Here is a 27,316-nt window from a genome sequence, read left to right as displayed (position 1 = left end):
GGCTGAAAAATATCTGGCTTAAACTTATATTTTCTAAACCAGGAATAGACATAGAACTTTAATTTGTTACCATCATACGGTTATACCCAACAGAAAATAAGCTATTAGGTTTTTTATTAGAAAAATGCATTTCAAAATGCTTCAAAGCGGTCTGGCGGGCCGAAAGCTGAAACAAAACTTCTGGTACCCACATTTTTGAAATCAGGGGATTTTTTATGATTTTTTCGTGTATCATTTATTCGGTTAATACCTAGGAAAACGCCAAAAGTTGATTTTTGACTGCATTTTGGATGCGTCTGGCAGAGGGAAGGCTGAAAAATAGCTGGCTAAAAATTATATTTTCTAGACCTGGAATTGACATAGAATATTAATTTGTTACCATCATACGGTTATACCTAACAGAAAATAAGTAATTAGGTTTTTTATTAGAAAAATGCACTTAAAAATGCTTAAAAGCGGTCTGGCGGGCGGAAAGCTGAAAAAGAAACTAGCGGTACCCACAGATTCGAAATCAGGGGATTTTTTATGATTTTTTGGTGTATCATTTATTCGGTTATACCAAAACGCCAAAAATTGATTTTTTGCTGCACTTTGGATGCGTCTGGCAAGGGAAAGCTGAAAAAGATCACTGCCAGACTTGTTCCGTTGATATACTGTGGTGCATATCTAGATATGTGCACACTCGAATTTCGGTTATATCAAAACTGCCAAAATATGCTGCCGGCTCTTAGACTATACGTACATTATAGATACGTAAAAAAGTTAATTGTAGGAAGTGTAAACACCAATGTCTAGGCGCCATCATTGTCGCACTTTCCATTGCTTCCTACTTGTACTGTCTTTTGTTTTTCTATTGTATTTAAGTATAACAATAGCAAGTGTTCATTTTGTTTTTTTTTGTGAAGTCTTCACTCTTCATGCATGATTCCAATCTGTGTGCAATTCCCTTCAGCGTTTCTTATGTCGATGTTTGTCGCGTGATTCCTATTGAAGTGTATACAAATCATCTACAACTCCATTTTTTACGAGACGACACTGACTGAGTCTGATGGTGGCAGTGACGGTGATATAATCTGTACCAGTCGGTTCCAGATTACTGAAGTTTTGCGTGAGGTAACATGCTACATTTTTTTGTAATCTCTGAAGAAAAAAACCAGCACAACCAAAAGACTCCAAGTATGTGTGCAAACCATTATTCTGAATCAACCTCCCAAGCATTGGAATAATCAACTTCTGTATAACGCTATGAGACATTTTCATTTTAACTTCTTGTTCGTACTTGGGCTTGAGAGTGTTAGGTATTTTTACTTTCACTTTGATAGGGGCAAATTGTGCGCAGATAAAAAAATCTTCACTTTTATTTAAAAAACAGAAATTAAAAAGGGTACATTCCCTTTCGAAAAGTTACTTTTGAATTTAGAGTTATTCAACAAAAAAAAAAAACAAAACCACAGAATTAAATATCGCTGCCCTTTTGTTTAATATAATTAACACAAAATCAAATCCAAATCCTTAGATCATATGTCAAAACAATTCATTTCGGACATCAAATCAAAAATTAAATCTAAAAAAAAAAACAGAAAACAAGACAGCAAATCCTTCCTCATCAACTCGAAAGTTATTTTCAATGTAATAATAAGATTCCTCTCAAATGGGCTATATCGGTTGTATATAAACTCAACAATGACAATGTTAATCCATTTCACAAAATTTTAAGGATCAAGTTTACTTAATTCTAAACTGAGCTGTTTATCTCTTTTTTACATTCGTCGTAGCAATGTTTTTTAAGCAATGTTTTTTAAGCAATTCAAAGAAGATGTATGTATTCATTTTTCGATAGCAAAGAAGAGTATAAAATGAACACAGAGAGCAATTTAAGTTGAATTAATTGAACGTCATTCATGAAATAGAAACTGGAAACCTTTTAAAATTAAAATCTTAATTAACCATGCACAAAGTGCTTACAAAAATGTCTATTGTTGCTTGTGTATCTGTTTTGATTGCGATGACGTTAAATAGGATTTTTTGTGTGGCACAGGGTGGATAAATTGTGGTTCTCAAACACAAAGAATTCCAATCTGTTTCATTGTCGTCATTTTCTGTTGTGTCCTTTTTTAGAGAAAAATAAAAAAACAAAAAATAAAATGTAATAAAAATAAATAGTTAATACAACAACCATACTGTGTTACTGGCGCACACAGATGGACAAGTAAATATCTTTTGTTTGAAGTTTGCAATGAGTTTTTTTGTTGTTTTGTATAATAAACTGGATTTTCAGAATTCTCTTTCATGGCTCAGGAAAATAATACAACTAAGCGAGATGCTGGAGAGTTTCTGAAATTTACCAAATCACAGCCATAAAAAGTAATGACTAGTTTAGTGGAACCGAAATATGCCACAGATTACAAAAAATGCTTTAAAAAAAATTGTTGTGATGAGTGATGATTTTAAATTGTGTTAAGAACGCGCCTTTAATAGTAGATTTTTGATTTAAAGCAAAATTGTACTCTTGGCTAGATGGTGGCATATTATAACCGTACGATAAGACTGAATCAGAATTCAGTTTGATGTTATACCTAAGCAAAATAAAGCAGATATGAGACAATGTTATGATCCTCTCTACATTGCAGTCATAATACCGATAATAAGGGAGAAAAAGAAGATATCTTCAGAAATAAATTATATAAGTCACTGTGGCGTATACGTTCTTTTTTAGTTTATGCACAAAACTAAAATTAAAAATTATGTACAATGTGAATTCAAACAATTCAAAATAATGAAAATTATTCTTTGATTACGTTTTTCTTCTTTATTAACATCGTCCAGACTACGGAAAATATTAATTTAAGGTGTACGAATTTATTAAAATTTCCCTAATATGTTAGAATTCATAGTGTATTCACAATGTAATTTTAATAAGAGTCGGTATTCATGGCCAAAATGTTTGAGTCCAATAGTTGTACCTGGGCGGAATGCATTTATACTTAAGGTTTTAAATAAGGTTTAGTTTTATGATTTTTAGAGAACGTGCAATTATTAATTTATGATGCTTAGCTTAGTTTAAGCGATAAAAAAAACGAAGAAAAAGCTCTTTACTATACTTTCAAAAAATGTATAAAACTTAAAGTTATATTAACATTTCTTACCTACTATTTATGAAAAAAAAAAAAAAAAACATAAATAAAAGACTGGTCAAATATATGTACTGCATTAAACCATTTAACCATTTTGCATTTTTCTTTGTTCTTATAGTACAAGTTACTTAAATTTTTAAATATTTAGTAAAAAAAAACCTAAATATCATTTTTCACAGGAAATAAAATGAACAAACGACTGGATCACATGTATTTCGTATTACAGTTTAAAATTTATCGATTTGGTCCATGAAAAAAATTATTTCTTTTAAATGTTTTCTAATTCCTTTTTTTAATTTTAATGCACTTAAAGTATAAAAAATAAGAAAAAAAGTAAGTATCATACGGGCTAAACAACAATTATAAATACGTCCTATTGTGTCCATTTAAAAAAAACTCCGTTTTTTTTATGAAAAAGTTTTGTTGTAGAAAAATCTCTTTTTTTATACCTCACCGTCACCGATTCTTTACACAAAAAAAAAAAAAAAAACAATAAACAACTATGATTCCTATGAATTTTAATTGCGCTTTAAAACACATTTTTAAACTATGAAGAGCTTAGAAAAATCAAAAACTAATAAATTGTTTTATATTTATTTTGTCCTTGCTAGTTTTATTTACTTTAACTATATACACAAATTATGCCAGTTAATCCTTCAAAACTATAAAACTTATGAAGATAGCCTTGAAAATTATAATATCATGCTAAGTTCTTTGTTTAACAATCCACTTAATTCTTCCTCGTGTACAACTCCAAACAAATAATTTTTTTTTGTTTAAGTTCTTAAACCTCAAGTCTTTCAACTAAAGCTAACTAGTAGTTGGAAAAAAGAATTATAATTTTGCATTTCAATGCAATCCCACACACATTACCCCTACTCAAAAGCTTTTGAATATTTTTCTTTCAAAATGATAATTTCATTTCTGCATTAAAATGTCATCCAACTTTTACATAAAAGAATTTTTTTTGTCATTTGACATCATCCACATGACGCAGCAACCCTGCAAGGCTATGTCTTCCACTTAATCCCATTCAAAATTACTATGTTTTCCTCCCATCAGCTACACAAAAGTACACTCAGCGCGAAGTACACCGCACTCGCACATCAACACCGCCGCCGCCCAAAATTTTACACCTCTATATTTCTCGCATCTATCAGGATTTGCATATTACTGAAGAGTTCCACTTAACCTAGAACAAGTTTTTTTTTGTTTTTTGTTTTTGTCTTCAACCAAACGCAAACTATCACAATTCCTCAACCGCATTATAGACGAACAAAAAAAATTCTTCCATGGGAATTCTCTCAACATTCTACCTAACAAAGTCCTTTATCAAAAATGTTAGGCACTAATGTCAGTTAACAGACTTGCCACTTTTTTAGTTAAAAATAAAAAGTAGAAATGCATTGATCTCCTCATTTACCTAATCATTAGGTCTAAAAGCTTTTTGTCACTTCATTATTACTCTATTTTCTTATTTTTAACATTTTTAATCTTTAAGATTGACTAAATAAAATATTAAAAATACTTAAATGTTCATAAGAAGGCTTCATTTCTCATAAAAAAGTTTGAAACAAAAAGAAATATTGAATGTCTTGTGGTAAATTATGCACTCTGGCAAGCCTGTCAGTCGCATTCATCTTACAAGTTTTCTTCATCGCCTTCATACTATGTTACTCCTTGCAACGCAATTTCATTATACTATTTTTTTTTTCTCAAGTTTTGTGCCGCAGCATGCCAGAGACCTTAAAAAGGCTTTAAGGATATGCAGATGCGGTAACATGGTGTATAAAAGAATATGTTCTGTTTGAAAATTTTTGAACAAAAGTATGAAAGAATGTATGTACTACATTTTGTTCTTATTGCTGTTGAAGAAAATTGGCTCCCCTTGAGGAGTGTAGGAAGCTCAAACTGAACAAAAGGCTGAGTGAGGAGAAGAAACGCTATACCTAAATATGCAACGTTAACATAAAATACGTAGGGAGTGTATACAACACGTAGAGATATGTATATATAGACAACCATCAACTTCACGATTAAGAATAGAAGCGAGATACTACTCAAAAACACCAAGAAAATGTTCCTTTTAATCCTGAGGTTCTCTATAAGCCTAGATAAGGCTGCAATATGACATGACAATGGGGTGGGATTACGAAATTTGTTTTGTTTGCACAATGAGATATACAAAAAAAAAATTTCACAGTGTCCTGAAAACGTCTAAAAAGTGTTTTTTTTTTTTATATAATTTGGTTGACATTGAGGAGTTGGGAAATGTTCTTTTGAAACGATTGCTTAGAAACTTGTAGTCAATGTTACCTTGAAAGTTTATTTGTCCTAATAAAGTTGACAGTGACAGGTGTCTTTTGAAAATACCTTCATACACTTTATTCAACTTTATTAAAAGTTCTAATGTGCTCAGACGCATTCTTCTTAAGTTTATTAAAGGAATTTTATTTTATTGAAATTAGAAGTTTAAAAAAGACTTTTCTTTCAACTTTATTCAGTGGCTTTATAGAAAATATGATACAAAAGCTATGTATGTAGTTAAATATTCAACGATTTATGGCAGCATTTTTTCCTAGCATCACAATTTTAGGAAATGGTAACGGAGTTACGAATAACAGAGTTACGCGCGACAGAGTTACGGCCGTCAAAGTTACGCGAAACCGAAGTTACGAAAAACTAGAGTTACGAATTCTAAAGTTATGTTAAGCTATGACATGTGATTTTTGGGTTGGCAACAATTGCAACAACAGTTCAACACACCAAAATAACGTCTGTAAAAAAAAGGGGTGGTTTGGTTATTATTTTAATATAAATAATAACAAAGTGGGTATTACAAAATACGCTATGAATAATTATATTAATTAATAGAAAAAAAAATACGTATTTGCAATATTAGTTGGACAAATAAGAAGTTAAATTCAATTATGTCCCCCAAACTTACATAAGTATACTCATGTTTTTTTTTTCTATTTCAACGTTTTTGCGATCTTCTCACAAAAACAAAACCATATATGTATGTATATCTATACCTATCCAATCAAAATTTTACAAGATTAAATAACACCCATTTTCGCTTTACTCATTTAGTTCTGACCAATGAGAAAAATGTTAATCTCTTGTTTGTAATTCCATGTCGTTCCTCGCAATTGTTGCCAACCCAAAAATCACATGTCATAGCTTAACATAACTTTAGAATTCGTAACTCTAGTTTTTCGTAACTTCGGTTTCGCGTAACTTTGACGCTCGTAACTCTGTCGCCCGTAACTCTGGTATTCGTAACTTCATCGGTTTCCCCAATTTTAGTATACAAATTGATTTGCTATATTTCTGTAACTGATCAACCAAATTTCTTAGTTTTCAGGATTTAGCTGACAATGGCATCATCACAAATTTAAAAAAGGTACGCATACGCCCCAGTGAACACTACTCAAGTAGCACACTGGTGTATAAATTTTGGTGTAAAATTGAGGAAATTGAAAAAATATGGTGTATTTCTCAAATGTGTTTCTCAGTGGTATACAAATTATACCACTGTCTTTTCTGTAAAAAATTTCAACATTTTTTTAAGATTCCGTGCAAAAAATACACCGATATTCAGTTGTTTTTATAATATACCATTAATGGTGCATAAAATTATTCGATTCTGAAATCAACCAAAACGGTGTATTTTGTAAACTCTCTTTGGTGTTGGAAGTACCCTTTGGACATAAAATTCACCAGAATGCATGAGTGGGAGACCACATATTTTTCAATGGCCGCCATGTAAAAAAAGAAGACAGCGATTAATTATCTTACTATAATAGTATATTTATCGACCTAATTATCCCGTATTCTTGGTTTTTTCGATTCGGTATATTATATTATAAAAGAACTCTTCTAAAAAAATGTAAAAACAACAAAAAAAATTATAATTTTTGAAAAACTGATTTTTAAAATCGAAAAAAAAAAATCATTAATTCACTGACATTTTAGAGGCCCTCGATTTTTAGAGGGGATAGAATATAAAATTAGTAGACAGAATGTGTTTCGTTTTTAAATTTGGCAAACAAATTCATATTTAACCATTTGTTTCTTATGGCAATATTATGAAAGTGAATGCAAATTCGTTTTCAATTATTTCATAACAAATGGTGTGAATTAGAATTCATCAAACTGTTTGAGATACAAAATAAACTTTGGTTCAAATTTTAAATCAGAATAATTTAAATGGTGTATTTTATCCATAGATTTATTGTTTATTTTTCAATTTCAAAGGGATAATTTTCACCAAAAACCAGATCATTTAATATACCACTAGCGCCATTTATACACCAAAAATCGGTATATTTTTTTAACCACCGGAGTTTATTATACATATACGAGAAAATGGTGATTTTTTTGTATTCAAAATGAAAATCACGAAAGTGCAAAAAATACACCAAATATTTTGGTTTATTTTAGACTTTTGTGCTACTTGAGTAGTTTATTTGTTGCTTTTGGCTTTTGAGTGTTTCGATAAGTTTTCCTATATCAACTTAGCGCATTTAAAAAAGGTTTATATTTTGTAACTATTTTGTTTCTAATTCACGGTGTAACACTCAAAATATACGCGGGCGGAGACCAATCACCTTTTGTAGAGCTAGTCGCACTGATTACGAAACGGTATTTAAAAAGTCCCTAACACCCCCAAAATCTGGAGTTAGGGGCAAAAAACTGTTTTTTTTTTTACTTTCACCCATTGAAAAAATCTAGCTTCGTCAAATTTGTACCCATTTTCGATTGATTCCTTATCGAACAGTGAAAACTATATGTTTCTATGTCTTCTAGTTTTTGAGAAATTGGAAAAATTATTTTATCAGATTTTTCTTTTTTCAAAATATTTTTTGTTTTTATTTGTTTTTATTTTCAATTTTCTCAAAAACTAGAAGACATAGAATCATATAGTTTTCACTGTTCGATAAGGAATCAATTGAGGCAGTTTTCTGTGTGAGTAATTTTTTTTTTCGCCTATTTTTAACTTTGAAATCGATTATTTCAAAAACTATTGGTTATAATACTACTAATAAAAACTATTGATTCGAATTCAATGTACAATTTTGCCCTTTCGGAAGTGGTATCATTTATTACTGTAAGTGTTGCCGTTGTTTTTTAATAATTTTTTTTTTATTTTGATATTTTCTTAGAAAACTGCCCCTCCCACCTAAACGGGGGGAGATAGACCCCCCTCCCCAAAAAAAAAATGTTTGTATTGAACTCCTCTACAAAAACCCGTTATCAAATCCTTGCGCCCAAGTTATCCTACTACGTGCCAAAACATCATTTTTATTCTATACCTAAAAGTTCGAATTTCTGTATCTGGGTTGTAATCGTAAATTTTTTTTCTAAGCCAATTTTAAACTGATTTTCATAAAAAAATACCTCGTTTGATTTGGAAATAAATATTATTATAGAATATATTTTTAAAACAGCATGTTGTTGTGAAAATATATACTTTAATTTGATGTCGAAGTTGGGTAAATGACGAAAAAAATGTCATTATACATTGTTGAAAAGGTATATTTATCTTCTATCAGAAACTGTAAAAAAATCGAAAATGGGTAAAAATTTGACAAAGCTACATTTTTTTCAATGGGTGAAAGTCAAAAAAACCGTTTTTTGCCCCTAACTCCAGATTTTGGGGCTGTTAGGGACTTTTTAAATACCGTTTCGTAATCAGTGCGACTAGCTCTACAAAATGTGATAGGTCTCCGCCCGCGTGTATTTTAAAACCTCATTTTTGTAACACCGTGTTATTATTAGAGAAGTTTAAAAAAGTGGTTTTCGTGATGCCGATGCCGTCCGTCCGTTCGTCTGTTCGGCATGTTTTGTATTTTTTGTAATCATTTTTTAAAGATAAACTAAAAAAAAATTAAGTACTTTTTAAACTTTTCTACACTTAATTAAAGTATTTAACTTTGTTTACACAAAAAACATGTTTTCTAAACTACACTCTCTAGCCAGATTTTATTTTTGTACAATGTTAAACCAAAAAGGACATAGTTCCCTTTTTTGGTCAGTCCTTTTGTAGTTTTAATTCATTGCATTCATTACGTGCCTTAGTGTCATATATTTCTTTTATTTTAAATGACACGATTTGGGTTCTGTTAGAAAGGATTTATGATTTATGTTGTTGTAAGCCTCAATGCTATTTATTTTCTCTAGATTCCCACCCATAAAGTCATTATGCAGTCCAACAGTCTACAGTAGTTTTCCATTCAATTGCAAACCAAACGAATATGTCACGTGACTATAAAATGCATTTGCCAGCAGAGAGAGAGAGGATTCAAGTATTTGAGGAAACATCTGCGGTTGTATTAATTTCAAATTTTGGAATTTATACTGCAACTCTCTGCTTTAGAAATCTGTTTAAAGTTACAACACTAAAGTGTTTTTGGTATTTTTGTTCTATTTTCAAATCTCTGGATGAATGAGTAAGAATATAATTAAAAATAATTGTGTTTATGAGAGTACCTACTTCTTATAATGAAACAGGTCATTCTGAATTGAACTTTTTGGGTTATGTAATTGCTTAATTATTTTAAAGCTTTTAAAGCAATGCGAATGTTTAGGTTTTAACTCGTTTGTTTTTATACATAGATGGCATCTAGATGCACAAATACAATGCCATTTTACTTAAAGGTTATATGCATTTATTATGGCTCCCGGAAATTACGCCATAGGAAATTACGCCAGATTTTTTTTTGGAAAAAAAGCCAAAAAAAATTTCATACAAAATCTGGCGTTTTTTCCTAGGAAAAAAGTGCAAAATTTTTCTGGGAATATTTCCGATTTTCTGGCATTTTTTCCAAAAAAAAATTCTGGTGCTTTTTCCATTTTATAAAATGGAAAAAAAGCCAGAAAAAAAAATTTGGAAAAAAAGCCAGAAAGTTTCTGGCGTTTTTTCCTTTTTCTGTTTTGGAAAAAGAGCCAGAAAAAATTCTTAAAAAATGTTAATTTTTGTATAGTAGGGTACAAATTAAAAGACAAAATTATAAAAAACATTTGTTTTTACTTCTTTTTTGATGCAACAAATCGGCCAGAAAAGTTTTTTTCAATTCTAACAAAAAAATGGATAAAAGTAAGTAAAAATACAACTAGCTGTGATCTGGAATAAGCGATTGTGTACCTACTTACTAGGGGAGGGGAGTGGGTCAACAAATTAACGGCCGGGGGGGGGGGGGGCGCGTCGCGGGGCGCGCCGGGGCCAGGCGTTGCACCGCGTCGCGAGTCCGGCTGCCATCGGCGGCGAGCCGCGCGGCGGGGGGGGGGGGCGCGTCGCGATACGCGACGCAACCCGCCGCAAACCGCCACACCCCGCTGCGCACCGCCGCGCCCCGCACCGCGCGAACCCGCTGCCCGGCGCGCCGCCGATGGCAGCCGCCCCCCCCCCCGCCGCGCGGCGCTCCGCCGATGGCAGCCGGACTCGCGACGCGGTGCAACGCCTGGCCCCGGCGCGCCCCGCGACGCGCCCCGCGACGCGCCCCCCCCCCCCCGGCCGTTAATTTGTTGACCCACTCCCCTCCCCTAGTAAGTAGGTACACAATCGCTTATTCCAGATCACAGCTAGTTGTATTTTTACTTACTTTTATCCATTTTTTTTGTTAGAATTGAAAAAAACTTTTCTGGCCTTTTTTCCAAAATGAAATGTGGAAATTAGACAAGAAATTATTTATTAATTTTCAGGTTCTTTTTCCAAAATGAAATGTGGAAATTAAGCCAGAATGTAATATTTTCTGGCCTAATTTCCATTTCATTTTCCGACTTTTTTTCCATAGCTGTCTGGCACAATTTCCAATGTTTCTGCTGTTTTTTCCAAATTATTTTCTGGTGCTTTTTCCAATTTTAACCAAAAGAAATATTCTGGCGTTTTTTCCAAAAAAAAAATCTGGCGTAATTTCCTATTGCGTAATTTCCGGGAGCCATTTATTATAGTTCAATTAATGTGTACATATGTGTAGAAATGAGTAAAATGGCAAACTAAATGTTTTGTTAATATCACTAATTAATTTGCTTATCCTTATAATCTAATATTAGCTTCTTGGTGAATAACAAGATGTAGTAGCACCAAGTAAACCTTTAATATTTGTACTACATTTTTTTTTCCTGGACCTAGATCTCCTGTTCGCAAATCAGGCTTATAAAAGTGAATTTAGTCATGATGCGGATCTTGATGTGGCGCTCACAGATGCAGTTAAAGCTCAAAATGTTTCGTTTGAGTGTGATTCCTATTATCAATCCGTATCCAAATAAACACTGTTCGGCGAACCCCACAAGCGGATCACTAGTGTGAAGCAGTAACGTGGGATAGTTATGATCCCCTCGACATCGAGATCATAACAGCGCCGAGAAAAAGGAAGAAGAAGATCCAAATAAACACTGTTGTCGGTAGCAGCCGCCGTAGTATATCTACTTTCTTTTGTACAGCCCTTCCCATCGCACTTCTTGGATGGCAGTTATATCTACCTTACAATTGTTGGTCTCCAGGCCTCCGCTAATTGTTGTTTAGGGACCTATCATTCCACGTCCGTATCCAAGATTTGTCGACAATCCATAACTACATCCTACTCCTGGACCTTAAAAATCGCGACTTGCCAACATGGGATTTCCTAGACTTTTTGCGTATTGTATAATTTTTTTTAACTGGACTTTGAATTGTAGAAAATATTTGAACATATGTAAAAAAATTCAGGCAATGCATGAAAAGTAACCATCTCGCTGTAAAATGGTCATTCAAAATTGGCATTAAGTAGGAATCCTGAGGGCTTTGTACACATAACATTCCAAAAAGTATAATAAGTAAAAATCCATAGAATTTCAACTCAAATGGAAAATGAAGAAATCCATTTACCAAACAGCATAGCATGTCCTTTTCAATAGGATTTCTTCCTGCTATTTTGCGAACATTAAAGAACTGTGAAAAGCACAGTAGACATGCATGAACGAATGAATGTGAACCATATACTACACTTTGCCCATTTAACAAGCTAAAGGGATGAGTGTCTTGCATTATTCAGGCCTCTGTTTACGAATTAAGCTCTCATTTCATTATACACGCCATCCATGGAAGCGTGTGTGCATAATGCAAAAGTTTCCAACAACGTGGTTGCCATGGCTGCCTGTTTGTTCGTTCGTTATTTGAGCCATCTATTTACCTATGTGTCTGTCTATATGAAGACAGCAAGCATATCAGAACATTTGCAACACAGTGAGAGATAAAGTGATTTTGCACCTGGAGGATGCACAGAGAATACTTGTTAAGTTTCTAATAAGACGAAGGGAAGAGAACGTTTTGTTTTGCTTTGTTTTTTTTTTGTCTTTTTGTTGCTTGCTTCCTTTAATGCTATTATTTGCTCATACATGAATGTTCGAATGTGTGTCATTTCAAAAGAATGCAATGAAGATAACAAAGTTTGTAGTAGAGTAGAGATATAAGTTTTAGGTGCCGTACGTACCTACTACATGCATGCATGGAAACCCGGAAACGATTTTTGATGAGCTCATGGAAAATTAGCTCTGCTCCAGGTTACCTCGCAACACGTATATCTAGTTGAAGTAAAAGGTGAAGTAGTAAAATGAGTATGTGTCAATATGGTGTTGTATTTCAATTTATATAAACTTTTTAATTGGATGAATTTGTTGGTCGACTCAATGTATTCATTTATAAAATGAATATTACATTAAATTTTCTTGTAAATATATAAACAGCGTACATTTTTGTTAGCTGGAAAGAAACCTATCTCCAGTTTTTTAAAAATAATTTTTATATCTTTGCAAAGTTTAAGAGTTTTTTTTGAGATATGAAACACTGTTGGATGGGTTTGAAAATTGAATTGATGTTCTTAGCGATTTTTGTCATGACAGTTAGGTTAGGTTAGGTTGTACACTTGTACCCGTACAATAACTATACAAAAGCCGAATCATGACACTCGGATCTTATTGGAGCCATTGTGTTCCCCAGCGAGTTTAGGTTAGGCTGTGAAGGTTTTGTGTGAATAAGAATGGGTTTAGTGAAAGTTTATTTATGAGTATGAGGTGTCTCCCTGAATTATCCTGAAATTTGAATAAATTTAATAATATTCTTTATTGGCAAGGACGAAACGTCATCTAACTCGTCAAAAAAAAGTATTCTTCGCTGTTTTTCTGGTTCTAGTTTAGTTGGGGCATTCGCAAGGAAAGCGATGTGAGCCATCTTCCAACTCTTCGTATTGACACCCTCTACACAAGTCAGATGAGACTATGCCGATTCTGGTCAGGACTCATGTGGGTTCCTATTGAGTTGTGATTCCGACCAAAAGGAACTATTGGAATCTGCTTAGATTAAGTATAATATCACTTTTTCTTTTAGAAAGGGTTGGCAAAAGATTCATAGTAACCCGACAGATTTTAAGTGCTGACCATCTGTCGTTAGCTTACTTTAAGAAACTTTGTTTTAATGTTCTAGTGGCACAAGTTTCCTGGTACCCAGCGAAGGGTGAATGTATTCGTTGTGCTTAGATCTCTGAGTTCATTGTGTCAATGATTACCTCTCTATAAAAATATTAATATTCTTGTCATTCAATTCACATGTGGAACGATATTTTGCGGCTTCGCAATCTGCAAACACATCCACCTGGACGAAACTACAAAAGTTCGGGAGGTTTACTGACCTATTAATGGGAAGTTTATCTGAAAAGATACATACATGAACCTATCCCCTGGTCTATTTTGGACCTGTCAGTGAGTACCGAAACGTGATCTTAATTGATGACCCGGTTTGCTTCCCAGAGCTCCCATCCTGGGAATTATGTAAGCATACGGCGGTTCATCAAAAAAAATTGTTTGACTTTCTCGGAACCAGGCTCGTTTAGACCCAAAAATAGATCGCCTTGAGTAAATATTATATTGTACATTGTTGAAAATTATATACAAAATCGAAGGAGTCCACCCTACTGCACATTAATATTATTATTTATATTTATGAAACTGATGATGCGTAAATTTGATAAAATACCCATGCATTTTTTTGTTCAATAAAAGAATTTTAATGCAATAGAACCCAGACATATAGATACTTAAAACAAAAAATCGATTTTCAATTCTATTTTGATCCCATTAATGGTTTGTTCTCTTGAGAGGAATTGTAGCAGCAAAAAAGTTTACACCCGAATGACCATTGGTAAGTACCACTTTCACCACCCACTAACTTGTTAAACAACCCCTCTGGCTGTTAGATTTGGAAATGTTTTTTTTTTTTCTTTTTGTTTTGTTTTAGTTCCTTTGCGATTTGAAATCCTTATTGAGTTAATTGATCGGAAAGAAACGTAAGCATGATGTTAGTGTTTTCTATATACAGCTAACAAACACTTACCTTTTTACTTACTCACCTTCACACCTAATTTCGAGTAATCCCATGAATGGTATAGGTAAAGGTATTCTTGGTTTCTATATGTATTTATGTGACTTAAACATTAAACTGTTGACAGACTTTTAATGTGTGAATAGGCGTAGGATTAATTCACTAAAGTGTACTTAATGAAGAGCAAACATACAAAGCTGTTACAAAAGCCTATAGTTAATATTTAAACTAAAGATTTGTGGGTAAAATAAGGACCAAAAATTAAATGATTATACATTTAAAATATTAATACTAAAATTTGTCCAAGCTAATTATTTAAGTACATTGTTGAGGAACGCAGCAGTTATTGTTTATGTATTTATTTTTTGTTTTGAGTTAAATAATTTTCTATTTACATTTAATTAATTTATTTTCAATTAGTTTTCAATTTAATTTATAATTTCATTTTCATTTAATTTCTTAAAACATATTAATTTTTTCTACAATTGCCAAACATTTTGCATTACCCTATGGTATGTTTCCTATGTCGGTTTTTGTTTGTAATATCATTGGTTTTGTTAAATTAGTTAATCCTCTTATCTTTGGTCTCATCATAAGCATTGTATTTTTTTGTGTATTCATTGCAAATGCAGTGCATACACATTTGCTGAAACCGTTGGTCATTGGAAAAACAAATCACCGCAATGTGAATGCAGATCAATGCTAATGGTGACGTGTGCAATGGTTTTAGCAAATGTGTATGTACCATATGAGTGATAAGAGTTTTACTCTTTCACTTTCTTAGCAACCACCAAACCAGCCGGTCGATTTTTGCATAGGGAATATTAATATGGATTTTTGTTTATAAAATAATTGATTTGTTTAGTTTGATTTCTTGTTTAATTAAAAGATTAAATTATAACGTTTTGAAATATTTTGCGTTTGTCTTTAATTTCAATCATTCTAAAACAAAGTTGGTCCTTCTACGCCTTGGATATTTTTGAATTGGCTTTTCGTTTTTTTTTTTTTTTTTCTTCTGGTTGGTGGTTTGCTAGACTTGGATTCCGGTACACAGATAAGTATAAAGCAGAAATCTGATTTTGCCTGGTGCTCCTGTTTGCTGTTCATGGATGTTTTTTTTTGGGGGGGCTCGATTTGTAGCTGCTGTTGTTGGTCTGTCTGATGGTTATTGCTGGAATATTTATTGGACAAATTTTGGGAATTGTGAAGTGAATTAGAATTTTGTTATCACGTGATCGGTCGTTTATTGCTAACGGTACTTACTTCTAAACTTAATTAAATCATGGAAGTTTTAAAGCAAGCTCGTGGACATTATAAAGGTGCTATCACAAGGGTTTTTACCTATGTGCAGAACATTCCTGAAAATGTGAACGTTTTAGAATTGAGAGTGCGGTTAGATAGACTAGAAAAGGCTTTTAAAGATATTTGCGATTCTCAATCGGCTCTTTTCGAATTTCATGCTGAGGAGGGATACGTAGACCCTGAACCCGAGTTTGAGATTCTAGAATCGAAATACATATCGTCAAAATGTGCTCTTTTAAAACGCATTAAAGACATTAACCCGGTTGATGAGATTGATAAACCCGATGCGCTTAAAGAGTTAGCTGCTTCTCAAGCTGAATTGTTAGATAGGTTAGGGCAGGTAGCTTCTTCCAATAATGGAGATAAGAATCCTACCAATATAAAGCTGCAACCTATGCAAATTCCACCTTTTTCTGGTGACTATCGAGAATGGCCCGGTTTTCGTGATGTGTTTTTACAAACCGTGGACTGCAATACGAAACTTTCAAGTTCTCAAAAGTTTAGATATTTGAAATCGGTTTTGCGTGAAGATGCTTTCAATTTATTGAACGGTGTTAGTGTTTCGGATTCTAATTATCAGCTCGCTTGGGAGAAATTAGAAAACCGTTATGATAAACCTCTTTATATAATTAACGCGCTTATAGAACAATTTTTAAAACTGCCAAACGTTGTTTCGGGAGATGGATTTCACCTACGTAAGCTAGTTGATAAGGCAGATGAGGTAATTCGTGGGCTAGAAGCGGTAAAATCGGAAGGTAGGGATCCGTGGCTTGTTTATTTGCTGATCAATAAAACAGACTCAGAAACCAAAAAGGCTTGGGCGCTAGAAAACAAAATGTCGGAAGAGTCAACCATCAAGGATCTCATTCATTTTCTAGAAAATCGTTCTAATGCTTTAGAAGCCAGTGATCCGAAAACTAGTCGTGTTAAGAACAGTCGTGCGTCAAATCCTACCAACATTAAAAGTTTAGCCGTAGTAAATACTTCTTGTCCAAAGTGTAAAGGGGAACATTATCTCCCCCAATGTCCAGAATTTGTTTCAATGTCGGTTAGTTCGCGTCGCGGGTTTGCTAGAGATCAACGATTATGTTACAACTGCCTCGGTACCAAGCATTCTTCGAATCGATGTCGAGTTAAGGCACGGTGTACCTTATGTAAATCTCGCCATCATAGCTTAGTACACTTAGATAACATTAATCCAGCTGCTTCTGCAAGTGTTGTTGATCCTACCCAGAACTCAGCTTCCGTTGTGAGCAACCATATGAAAAATGATTCGCGTTCGTCGGTTATACTACCTACAGCTGTGGTGAAAGTTTTTGACAATTCCGGAAAGACTCATCTTGTGCGTGTTCTATTGGATAGCGGCTCTCAGGTTTCGTTCGTGACCGATAGTTTGGTGAAAAGGCTTGGCCTTCGTCGTTCCCATGCCCGTTTACCTATCTCTGGGATTTCATCGGTTGAAGCTGGTGTGACTCAAGGTGCTGTTGAGTTACAGTTAAAATCCCGAATTACTCCGCATACTATGCAAGTTGAGGCATATATTCTCAACCAAATTACTTCTCAAACACCATCGCTTTCGTTTGAAGCTAGCAATTTTACCTTCCTCGACGATCTTTTGTTAGCTGATGTAGGATTCAAAAACCCAGGTCCCATTGATGTGTTGTTAGGGGCTGATAAGGCTTGGAGCATTCTGCTTAGTGATCATCGTTCAGATCCAGAAGGAAAGGTTGTTGCACACGAGACATTGTTTGGATGGGTTGTTACGGGTTGTTTGCCAGGGAATTCCTTAGTTTCGTTGCACGCAGGTGTTGACCTTGATGTGATTTTGAAATCCTTTTGGGAAATTGAAGAGGTTTCGCATAGTTCGTCGTTGACAGTAGGTGAAGATGAGGTTGATAAACAGTTTTCAAAAACCCTCACTCGTTCATCTGATAAAAAGTACGTGGTTGAACTTCCTTTTCGGCAGGACAATGTAAAGTTTGCTAATACCATCTCAGGAGCTTTGTCTAGACTTTTCGCCATGGAACGTCGTTTTTGTCGTGATAAAGACCTCAAAAGAGAATATTGCAAGTTCATGCAAACATACTTGGATCTAGGCCACATGGAGCGTATTCCAGATAATGAAATAGAACCTACTTCGGGAAGTGTTTTTTATTTGCCTCACCACGCCGTTATCACCAACAAAATTCGCGTTGTCTTCGATGGGTCTCATAAGGATACCAAAAATAGTTGCCTTAATGATATGCTTCATGTTGGAACTCCTCTTCAGCGTAACTTGATAAACGTTTGTATTCGTTTTCGTATTCATCGCTTCGTGTTTTGTGCTGACATTGTCAAAATGTTTCGGCAAATTTGGGTGCATCCAAAGCACCGTGATTTTCAGAGGATTGTTTGGAGAGAATCTTCTGATGCCCCCATTTCGCATTTTCGTTTGTCAACTGTGACATATGGTACTTCTCCAGCTCCATATTTGTCCATGAAAGTTCTTCGTCAAATAGCGTTTGATTACAAACACCAGTTTCCCTTAGCTTCACATGCTGTTTTAAATGATATGTATGTTGATGATTTGATGACAGGGGCTGATTCGTTGTCGGAGACATTAGAGCTGAAGAAGCAGATCGTCGAAATGCTGTCTTGTGGAGGGTTAGAGCTTAGTAAGTGGAGCTCTAATTGTTGGGAGATATTGCGCGAGATCAACTGTAAAGAAGCTGTTTTACTCGATTTAGATAGTTCATCGGAGTGCACCAAGGTTCTCGGTTTGGTTTGGAACCCGTATCGCGACACCTTTACCTATAAAATCAGTTTGCCTGAACAATTTGTACCTACAAAACGAAAACTACTTTCCGAGGTTGCAAAGATTTTCGATCCTTTGGGTTTTCTCGCTCCTTCCACTATTTTGTTGAAAATACTGTTTCAGGAGCTGTGGACCGCAAAGACGAAGATAGACTGGGATGATCCTTTGCCCTCTGAAATCGCAGAAAAATGGAAGCTGCACCGGGAGAATTTGACCTATTTTGAAAACTTTAGGATTTCTCGAAGGTTTACCCAAAATTCTAAAAGCTTGGAATTAATAGGATTCTCGGATGCTTCGGAAAAGGCTTATTCTGCTGTTGTGTATTGTCGTAGTTGTTCAGGAGATGGTGCAGAGATTCAGTTGGTCGCAGCCAAAACTCGTGTTGCTCCCGTTAAGCAATTGTCGATTCCTCGTTTGGAACTTTGTGGAGCTCTCCTCTTGTGTCGTTTAATTGAGCTCATTCGGTCGTCGTTGGATGTAAAACCAGTTCGAGTATCAGCGTTTTGTGACTCCCAAATTGTTTTGTCCTGGCTTTCGTCTCCGCCGCGAAAATGGAATACGTTTGTAGCAAATCGTACTTCCGAAATCTTGTCTTCTTTGCCTCGTTCGTCTTGGAATCATGTCTCTTCATCTGATAACCCTGCTGATTGTGCTTCGCGGGGTCTTTTGCCTAAGGATCTAATGGATTACAAAATGTGGTGGAATGGTCCAGAATGGTTGTCTCAGGACTTTGATAAGTGGCCAAATCATCGCGAAATCGAGGTAAAAGACATTCCTGAAGAAAGGAAAAAGGTCGTTGCAGTTTGCGTTTCGGGTACGGTTGAGCATTTTCTTGAAAACCTTTCGCTTAAAATTTCTAGTTGGAGAAAGCTTGTGAGAATAGTTGGCTATATTCGTCGCTTCATATATTTTTGTCGTTTGCCAAAAGGAGATAGAAGATATGGATATCTTTCGCTTTCTGAACTTCGCCTTGCCAAAAAGGCCTGTCTCAAGTGGTCTCAAAATGAGTTCCTTGGTGAAATAAAAGCTCTTAAGGCTGATCGTTGTGTTGACAAGATGTCCAAATTATGTTCGCTTTCACCTTTTATTGATGTCGTCGGTTTGTTGCGTGTCGGTGGTAGAATTTCGAACGCCAGAAATGTTCCCTTCGCGATAAAACACCCTGTTATTCTACCCAAAAATAATCCTATAACTCGGCTGATTCTTCTCGATGCCCACAGGAACCTTTTACATATTGGTGTTTCGGGACTCTTCACATTGATTCGTCAGGAGTATTGGATCCTCGGGAGCAGAAACCTTATTCGTAAACTGGTGCACGATTGCATTACGTGTTTTCGTCATCGAAAAAATACTTCTACACAGCTTATGGGAAATTTGCCATCGTCTCGAGTGAATCCATCATTTGCTTTCGCCCATACAGGATGTGACTATGCTGGACCCATTACGCTTCGTTCTTCGAGAGGAAGGAAACCAACAATGTCAAAGGGGTACATTTCGTTGTTTGTCTGCATGACAACTAAGGCGCTGCACCTCGAATTGGTTTCGGACCTAACCACGGATGCATTTTTGGCTGCCCTGAAAAGATTTATCGCCAGGCGTGGTAAATGCAGCGTTATGTACTCTGATAATGGTACGAACTTTCAAGGAGCAGCTCGAGTTTTATCAGAAATGTACAAATTGGTGCAATCTCAAACCCACAACAAGAAGGTTGCAGAAATGTTGGCTGGCGAAAATATTGATTGGCAATTTATCCCTCCGCATAGTCCTCACTTTGGTGGACTTTGGGAAGCGGGGGTTAAATTGGTAAAACAACATCTTCGGCGCGTCGTTGGCGATAGTGTCCTTACCTTTGAAGAAATGTGTACCTTGTTAGCCCAAATCGAAGCCCTTTTGAACTCTAGACCCCTTTGTGCTTCTTCCGATTCAGATCTTGATCCATTAACGCCTTCTCATTTTCTTATAGGTAGACCTTATACGGCGATACCCGAGCCAAGTTTTTTGGAAACACCTATCAACCGATTGGGAAGATGGGAGCTACTACAAAACATGATGCAAGGTTTCTGGCGAAGGTGGCAAACCGATTACCTCACATCTTTGCAGCAGCGCCCAAAATGGAGAGAAGCCAAAAGAGATTTTGAAGTTGGTGACTTAGTCATTCTAAAAGAACCAAATCTTCCACCTTCTCAATGGTTTCTTGGAAGAGTTACCGAAGTTCATCCAGGTGAAGATGGACACGTACGAGTGGTTACATTGCGCACCAAACGTGGCACTTTCATGCGCCCCGTAACCAAACTTGCCCTCTTGCCATGTCCTGAAATTCCTTCAGCGGGGGCGGCATGTTGAGGAACGCAGCAGTTATTGTTTATGTATTTATTTTTTGTTTTGAGTTAAATAATTTTCTATTTACATTTAATTAATTTATTTTCAATTAGTTTTCAATTTAATTTATAATTTCATTTTCATTTAATTTCTTAAAACATATTAATTTTTTCTACAATTGCCAAACATTTTGCATTACCCTATGGTATGTTTCCTATGTCGGTTTTTGTTTGTAATATCATTGGTTTTGTTAAATTAGTTAATCCTCTTATCTTTGGTCTCATCATAAGCATTGTATTTTTTTGTGTATTCATTGCAAATGCAGTGCATACACATTTGCTGAAACCGTTGGTCATTGGAAAAACAAATCACCGCAATGTGAATGCAGATCAATGCTAATGGTGACGTGTGCAATGGTTTTAGCAAATGTGTATGTACCATATGAGTGATAAGAGTTTTACTCTTTCACTTTCTTAGCAACCACCAAACCAGCCGGTCGATTTTTGCATAGGGAATATTAATATGGATTTTTGTTTATAAAATAATTGATTTGTTTAGTTTGATTTCTTGTTTAATTAAAAGATTAAATTATAACGTTTTGAAATATTTTGCGTTTGTCTTTAATTTCAATCATTCTAAAACATACATTTACAAATGGTATTATGGTTGACGTTCAACAAACTAGGAAATATTAACATTCTCTCTTTTGACTTGACTCTCATTTTAAAAGAAATTTGCAGACAAACTAACAGTCTGTCATAAAATACTTACACATTATCGTGAAGTAAATACTCGTAAACATACACAAAATGTGCAGAAATTTTTTTCTTTCGCGAACTCTAATAATATAATGTGTAATAAAATTGGCTGTTTTAAACAGGCATCATTATAAAATTCACATAGACATTTTTTGTCACAGCTAAATCTTTAAATTACCCTAAGTTCCTAATAATTGAACTACCACATTTTTAAAATTGGAACCTTTTCACTTAAAATAAATTTTTACGACACCACAAAAAAGTACCATAAAAGAAACCTTAAAATCATGTTAACACACAAAAAAGGCAAGACAGAAAACACTTGTCTGCTTTTCAATAACACACACATCCTTTCACTTAAAATCACACAACACCCACAAACGAATTCTGTCGAAAATAAAGTGGACATCGTTTCTTTTTTCACTTTCGTTTTATTTTGGGAGAATTTATGCAAATCGATAAATTATATCTACACTATACACAAAACACCAGAAAATTGTTCAAAGAAAATGTAACCATATTCTGACATCCCTACAATACCGACATCGACACTTAAAGAGACCACATTTAGTCTCTATAAGTTTACTGTTCGTCTAATGAAATATCCTTTTCTATTGTCCTTGCTTTTAACATGTTCAAGATGAATACAAAAAAAAAATACTACACACACCGAAGTGGGATAAAAAAAAACACCCCAGAATACTCCTGAAATTAATTAACCAGTTTATTCTTAAAATTTAGGTTGACATTAAAAGATTGTTAAAAATTTAATTTAAAAATTATTAATTTTTTTAGGTTACTACACGGAAAAAAACACCACCACAAGCGGATTCCACACTAAATTACCTAAGCGGATTTTGTCATGGTTTTTTGCCAATATGACATCCGTCTTAATTTCTTTAATGCGAAAAATTAAAAGAAATCCAGTTAATTTAAACGGAAAATCATCTTATTTTTATGTGATATATGTGTATCATTGTCATAAAAATCTGTTTAATTTTTACTTGCGATATAGGTACTATAGGGCAAGTTTAGGATTCGTAAAAAAAATCGAACTCGAGATAACAATTTTACATGACATTACGATGATGGAGAATGCCAAAAAAGTGGGTCCGGCAATTCTGTCTGTCTGTCTGTCTGTCTGTCTGTCTGTCTGTCTGTCTGTCTGTCTGTCTGTCTGTCTGTCTGTCTGTCTGTCTGTCTGTCTGTCTGTCTGTCTGTCTGTCTGTCTATCTGTCTGTCTGTCTGTCTGTCTGTCTGTCTGTCTGTCTGTCTGTCTGTCTGTCTGTCTGTCTGTCTGTCTGTCTGTCTGTCTGTCTGTCTGTCTGTCTGTCTGTCTGTCTGTCTGTCTGTCTGTCTGTCTGTCTGTCTGTCTGTCTGTCTGTCTGTCTGTCTGTCTGTCTGTCTGTCTGTCTGTCTGTCTGTCTGTCTGTCTGTCTGTCTGTCTGTCTGTCTGTCTGTCTGTCTGTCTGTCTGTCTGTCTGTCTGTCTGTCTGTCTGTCTGTCTGTCTGTCTGTCTGTCTGTCTGTCTGTCTGTCTGTCTGTCTGTCTGTCTGTCTGTCTGTCTGTCTGTCTGTCTGTCTGTCTGTCTGTCTGTCTGTCTGTCTGTCTGTCTGTCTGTCTGTCTGTCTGTCTGTCTGTCTGTCTGTCTGTCTGTCTGTCTGTCTGTCTGTCTGTCTGTCTGTCTGTCTGTCTGTCTGTCTGTCTGTCTGTCTGTCTGTCTGTCTGTCTGTCTGTCTGTCTGTCTGTCTGTCTGTCTGTCTGTCTGTCTGTCTGTCTGTCTGTCTGTCTGTCTGTCTGTCTGTCTGTCTGTCTGTCTGTCTGTCTGTCTGTCTGTCTGTCTGTCTGTCTGTCTGTCTGTCTGTCTGTCTGTCTGTCTGTCTGTCTGTCTGTCTGTCTGTCTGTCTGTCTGTCTGTCTGTCTGTCTGTCTGTCTGTCTGTCTGTCTGTCTGTCTGTCTGTCTGTCTGTCTGTCTGTCTGTCTGTCTGTCTGTCTGTCTGTCTGTCTGTCTGTCTGTCTGTCCGTCTGTCTCTATCTGGAGCTGCAGCCTAAACGAGTGAAGTGATTTTCTTCAAACTTGGTAGTTAGCAGTTTTTGGTGATTCCCTAGAGGGGAAATTGAAATTTTTTTTTATGACCAAAACTAACGGTACCTGCCATATAACGGAAATAGAAAAGTTAATTTTTTTCAAAAACGGCTCTAACGATTTTGATTAAAATTTTTGTGTGTAATACTACACATAAGGGCCAACTTTTTAAATAAAAAAAATATTTTTTGTACCGTTATTAACGGTACCTGTCATAGAACGGTTTTTTTCGTTTCTGAATATCTCGTACAAAATTAACCCGATTTAAATGAAAATTTTTATACAAAAGTGTGTAAGTAAAGATAATATTAAAATTTTAGAAAATTTTCAAAAAACGCATTTTTGGTTTTTTTAAAAATATTTCAAAATTTTTTTTTGAAAAATCAATTTTTTGAAAACGGATCAATGAAAAATTTTGAAATTTAGTTTTTATGTGTAAATTAATTATTTCTTCAAAATGGCATACCAACTTTTTTTTTGAAAAATGTTAAAAAAATTTTATATATAAAAAATTATTTTTTTAAAAAACGGCTCCTACAATTTTCAAAATTTTTTTTCTAAAAATACCTTTTTATACGAGAAATAAAATGGCATATTTGTTTTTTTTTTTCAAGATATCTTAAAACGGAGTTTTATTAATTATAAAAACAGATTTAATTTTTTTATACTACTTATGAAATTTCTTCAAAATATCGAATTTTAAATTTCTTGAATAAAAAGCTTTAACATTATAGTTACTTTAAGCATAAGAGCAAGTACGTGCGACCCCAGTCGTGCAATTTATTTTTTTAGTTTTTTATTTAACAAAAAAATAAACGGTGCCGTGAAATAACGCCGAGCGAAATAACGCCGAATTCCAAAATTCGGCGTTATTTCACTTTACAAAAGCGAAATAACGCCGAATTTCAACATTCGGCCTTATTGCACTTTGTCAAAGTGAAATAACGCCGAGTTCCAACTGAGAAATAAGGCCGAATGTTAGAAAAGTGAGCATAAGAGCAGACGCAAGTTAACCGGTATGTTACCCTTTTTTTTATTTTCAAAGGCATATAAGGCCCAAATTTATTTGGGCACAATGGCTCCCATACTAATTTGGGACTTATGTCCATCCCATCGAGGTATAGGTTCAAAAAAAGTTTTGGCTCTTATATGCCTCTTAATTATTCATTAACCTAGATAAGTTTCAAGAGGTGATAAAAATGTGGCGCAGGGACATAAGACCCAAGGACATAACGCCCACTCTTTATTTTTGGGAGTTATGTTCCACTTGAGTGGGACGACATTTAAGTTAAGAATTATATCCCACTTGAGTGAGACATCAGCCCAACATATTTTTTATTTAACTGGGACATAAGCCCCACACTTTTCAAAATATAAAATAATAATGTAGAATAACTTTTGTTCTATTTTATTCGCGTTTTGTTTCAGATTCTTTAAATGAAAAAGAAACTTTGAATACAACCAACCTCGCATGATAAGCGCGGGTCATTTTGAAAATTATATCGCAAATAGGGCGGTCACCACAATACAAAGATAAGAAACGAATAAATCCCACCTGTTTTAATTGGTGGAAGGCAAAGCGGAAAAAAATTTGCTTACATGAGAATCTATTTAATTTTCGGAACCCAAACGCGAAGCGGAAAAAATTTTGCCCACGGGAGAATCAATTTTGAGGTGTGAAAATAAAAATTCGCGCGAATTTTTATTTTCACACCTCAAAATTGATTCTCCCGTGGGCAAAATTTTTTCCGCTTCGCGTTTGGGTTCCGAAAATTAAATAGATTCTCATGTAAGCAAATTTTTTTCCGCTTCGCGTTTGCTAAGTTATAACACAAACATATCTTTGTTGTTGGTATACACATAAAAACAATAATAATACCCAGGACTTAGGCGTATAAACAGTGATGTATGTTTGGAGGCTGGGGACATGCTGTCCTGCTTTGGATACACTATTGGATAGGCGTATGTGCCAATAGGGTGGGACATAAGTGCAAAATCGAACTTTGTAACTATCCCAAATCCAGTTGGGAAATAATTTTATAACTTGTGAATTCTTCGTTAGTGAGACATAACGTCCATCTTTTATTTGTGGGTCTTATGTCCAACCTGAGTTTGACAATCAATTTGGAACTTATGTCTAACTCAAGTGGGACTTAAGTCCACAAATATAAAGTGGCTGTAATGTCCATGGGCTATGTCCCTTTGCCAAGAATATGGCATTTCAATACCAAAGTGACTACAGGTGGTTACATTGCAATTTTTCATAAGCTCCACTTAGCAGGATTTGCCTCACTGAAAAAGTGAAATAATGCCGAATCGGCGTTATTTCACTTTGTCATTGTGAAATAAGGCCGAATGTTGAAATTCGGCCTTATTTCGCTTTTGAAAGTGAAATAACGCCGAATTTTGGAATTCGGCGTTATTTCGCTCGGCGTTATTTCACGGCACCAAAATAAACTAACTGTTCTAACGATTGAAGCTGCTTTAAAAATTAGAGCCAGTACGTCCGACCCAGTTGATCATTTAGCCATCACTCTATACTCGAATTTTCTCTCTAGCATTTTGGCAATGAACATTGTATGAAATAAAATGAATAGGTACATGAAACGGAAATCGAATAATCAAAGAAAATTTCCGGCCACAATCGACAAGTTAACTGGCGAAGGAGGAGGAGGCAAGAAACGTGTAGTTTTCCAACAAACAACAAAATCAAAATCAACACAAATTTCCTCTTTTCGCTTTTCGTGTTCTCAAACTAATTTTCCAATATTCAACCAACAAAAAAAAATACCATTTCTGTCTGCTTGATGTTATCTCAAGTTGAATCCTTATTTATACCCTCCTACCTACAACATTGATGTGTTTAGTAGGTCTACCTATAGATATATAGTAGCTACCACAAACATGAACACCTACCTATACATCAGCAATTGCACAGATTATTAATCGAATCAATTTCCATTAGATTTCCTTTGGTTTGGTCCTTCCTCATCTGTGAAAGACGATTGAAATAAAAAAATAAAGCAAGAGAACGCCGCCGTGGTAGGATACTACACAGGCTATCTATAAAATGACACAACCAAGGCAGGAACTCTTGTTCTTGGGGGGTTGATTTAGGCCAGTAGTTATGTACATAGGTATATATAGCTATGTACACCTACACATTATGATTGAAAGAATTTATTTAGGTACAAGTTACGCGTGACATTTTAAATTACAAAATGAGAGAATCTACCGTATTTTAGTAACAGGATTATATAAAAAAAAATTTGGTCATTGATAAAGACCTCTAAACATTTTTAAAATGTCATGGGAACGAAAAACATAAAAATAAATGTCGACCTGGTGAGAAACAAAATACTAATACGGAAACACTGTTCGCGTACCATGGATCTTTTCTATGCTGATCCCAAGGAGAAGGCACAAACACAAGTTGATTAAAACGGATTTCCAAACATTTTTTTCCAGGAATATCCCAAAAGAAATAGTCTCAAGGAAAGAAAGACCTTCAGAGTTTGGTTACTTGTTCATCCCAAATCTTTAGGGTTTTCGATTAAATGCATT

At 34.9% G+C, this 27,316-nt stretch overlaps 2 protein-coding genes across 5 annotated transcripts in view; one reads left to right on the top strand and one right to left on the bottom strand.

Annotated features, from left to right (window-relative positions):
• LOC129916576 (uncharacterized) overlaps positions 1-27,316 on the bottom strand; it is a 118,374-nt gene that overhangs the window by 33,979 nt on the left and 57,079 nt on the right. The gene's annotated exons all lie outside the window — the stretch shown is intronic.
• LOC129915092 (uncharacterized) lies at positions 15,776-20,932 on the top strand. The gene has a single exon (XM_055994552.1). The coding sequence runs from the start codon at positions 15,776-15,778 to the stop codon at positions 20,930-20,932; it is 5,157 nt and encodes a 1,718-aa protein (XP_055850527.1).

Source organism: Episyrphus balteatus, chromosome 3 (genome assembly GCF_945859705.1).
Source record: "Episyrphus balteatus chromosome 3, idEpiBalt1.1, whole genome shotgun sequence".
NCBI lineage: Eukaryota > Metazoa > Arthropoda > Insecta > Diptera > Syrphidae > Episyrphus > Episyrphus balteatus.
Note: the sequence above shows the minus strand (reverse complement) of the source record. Positions and strands in the feature narration are given on the sequence as shown.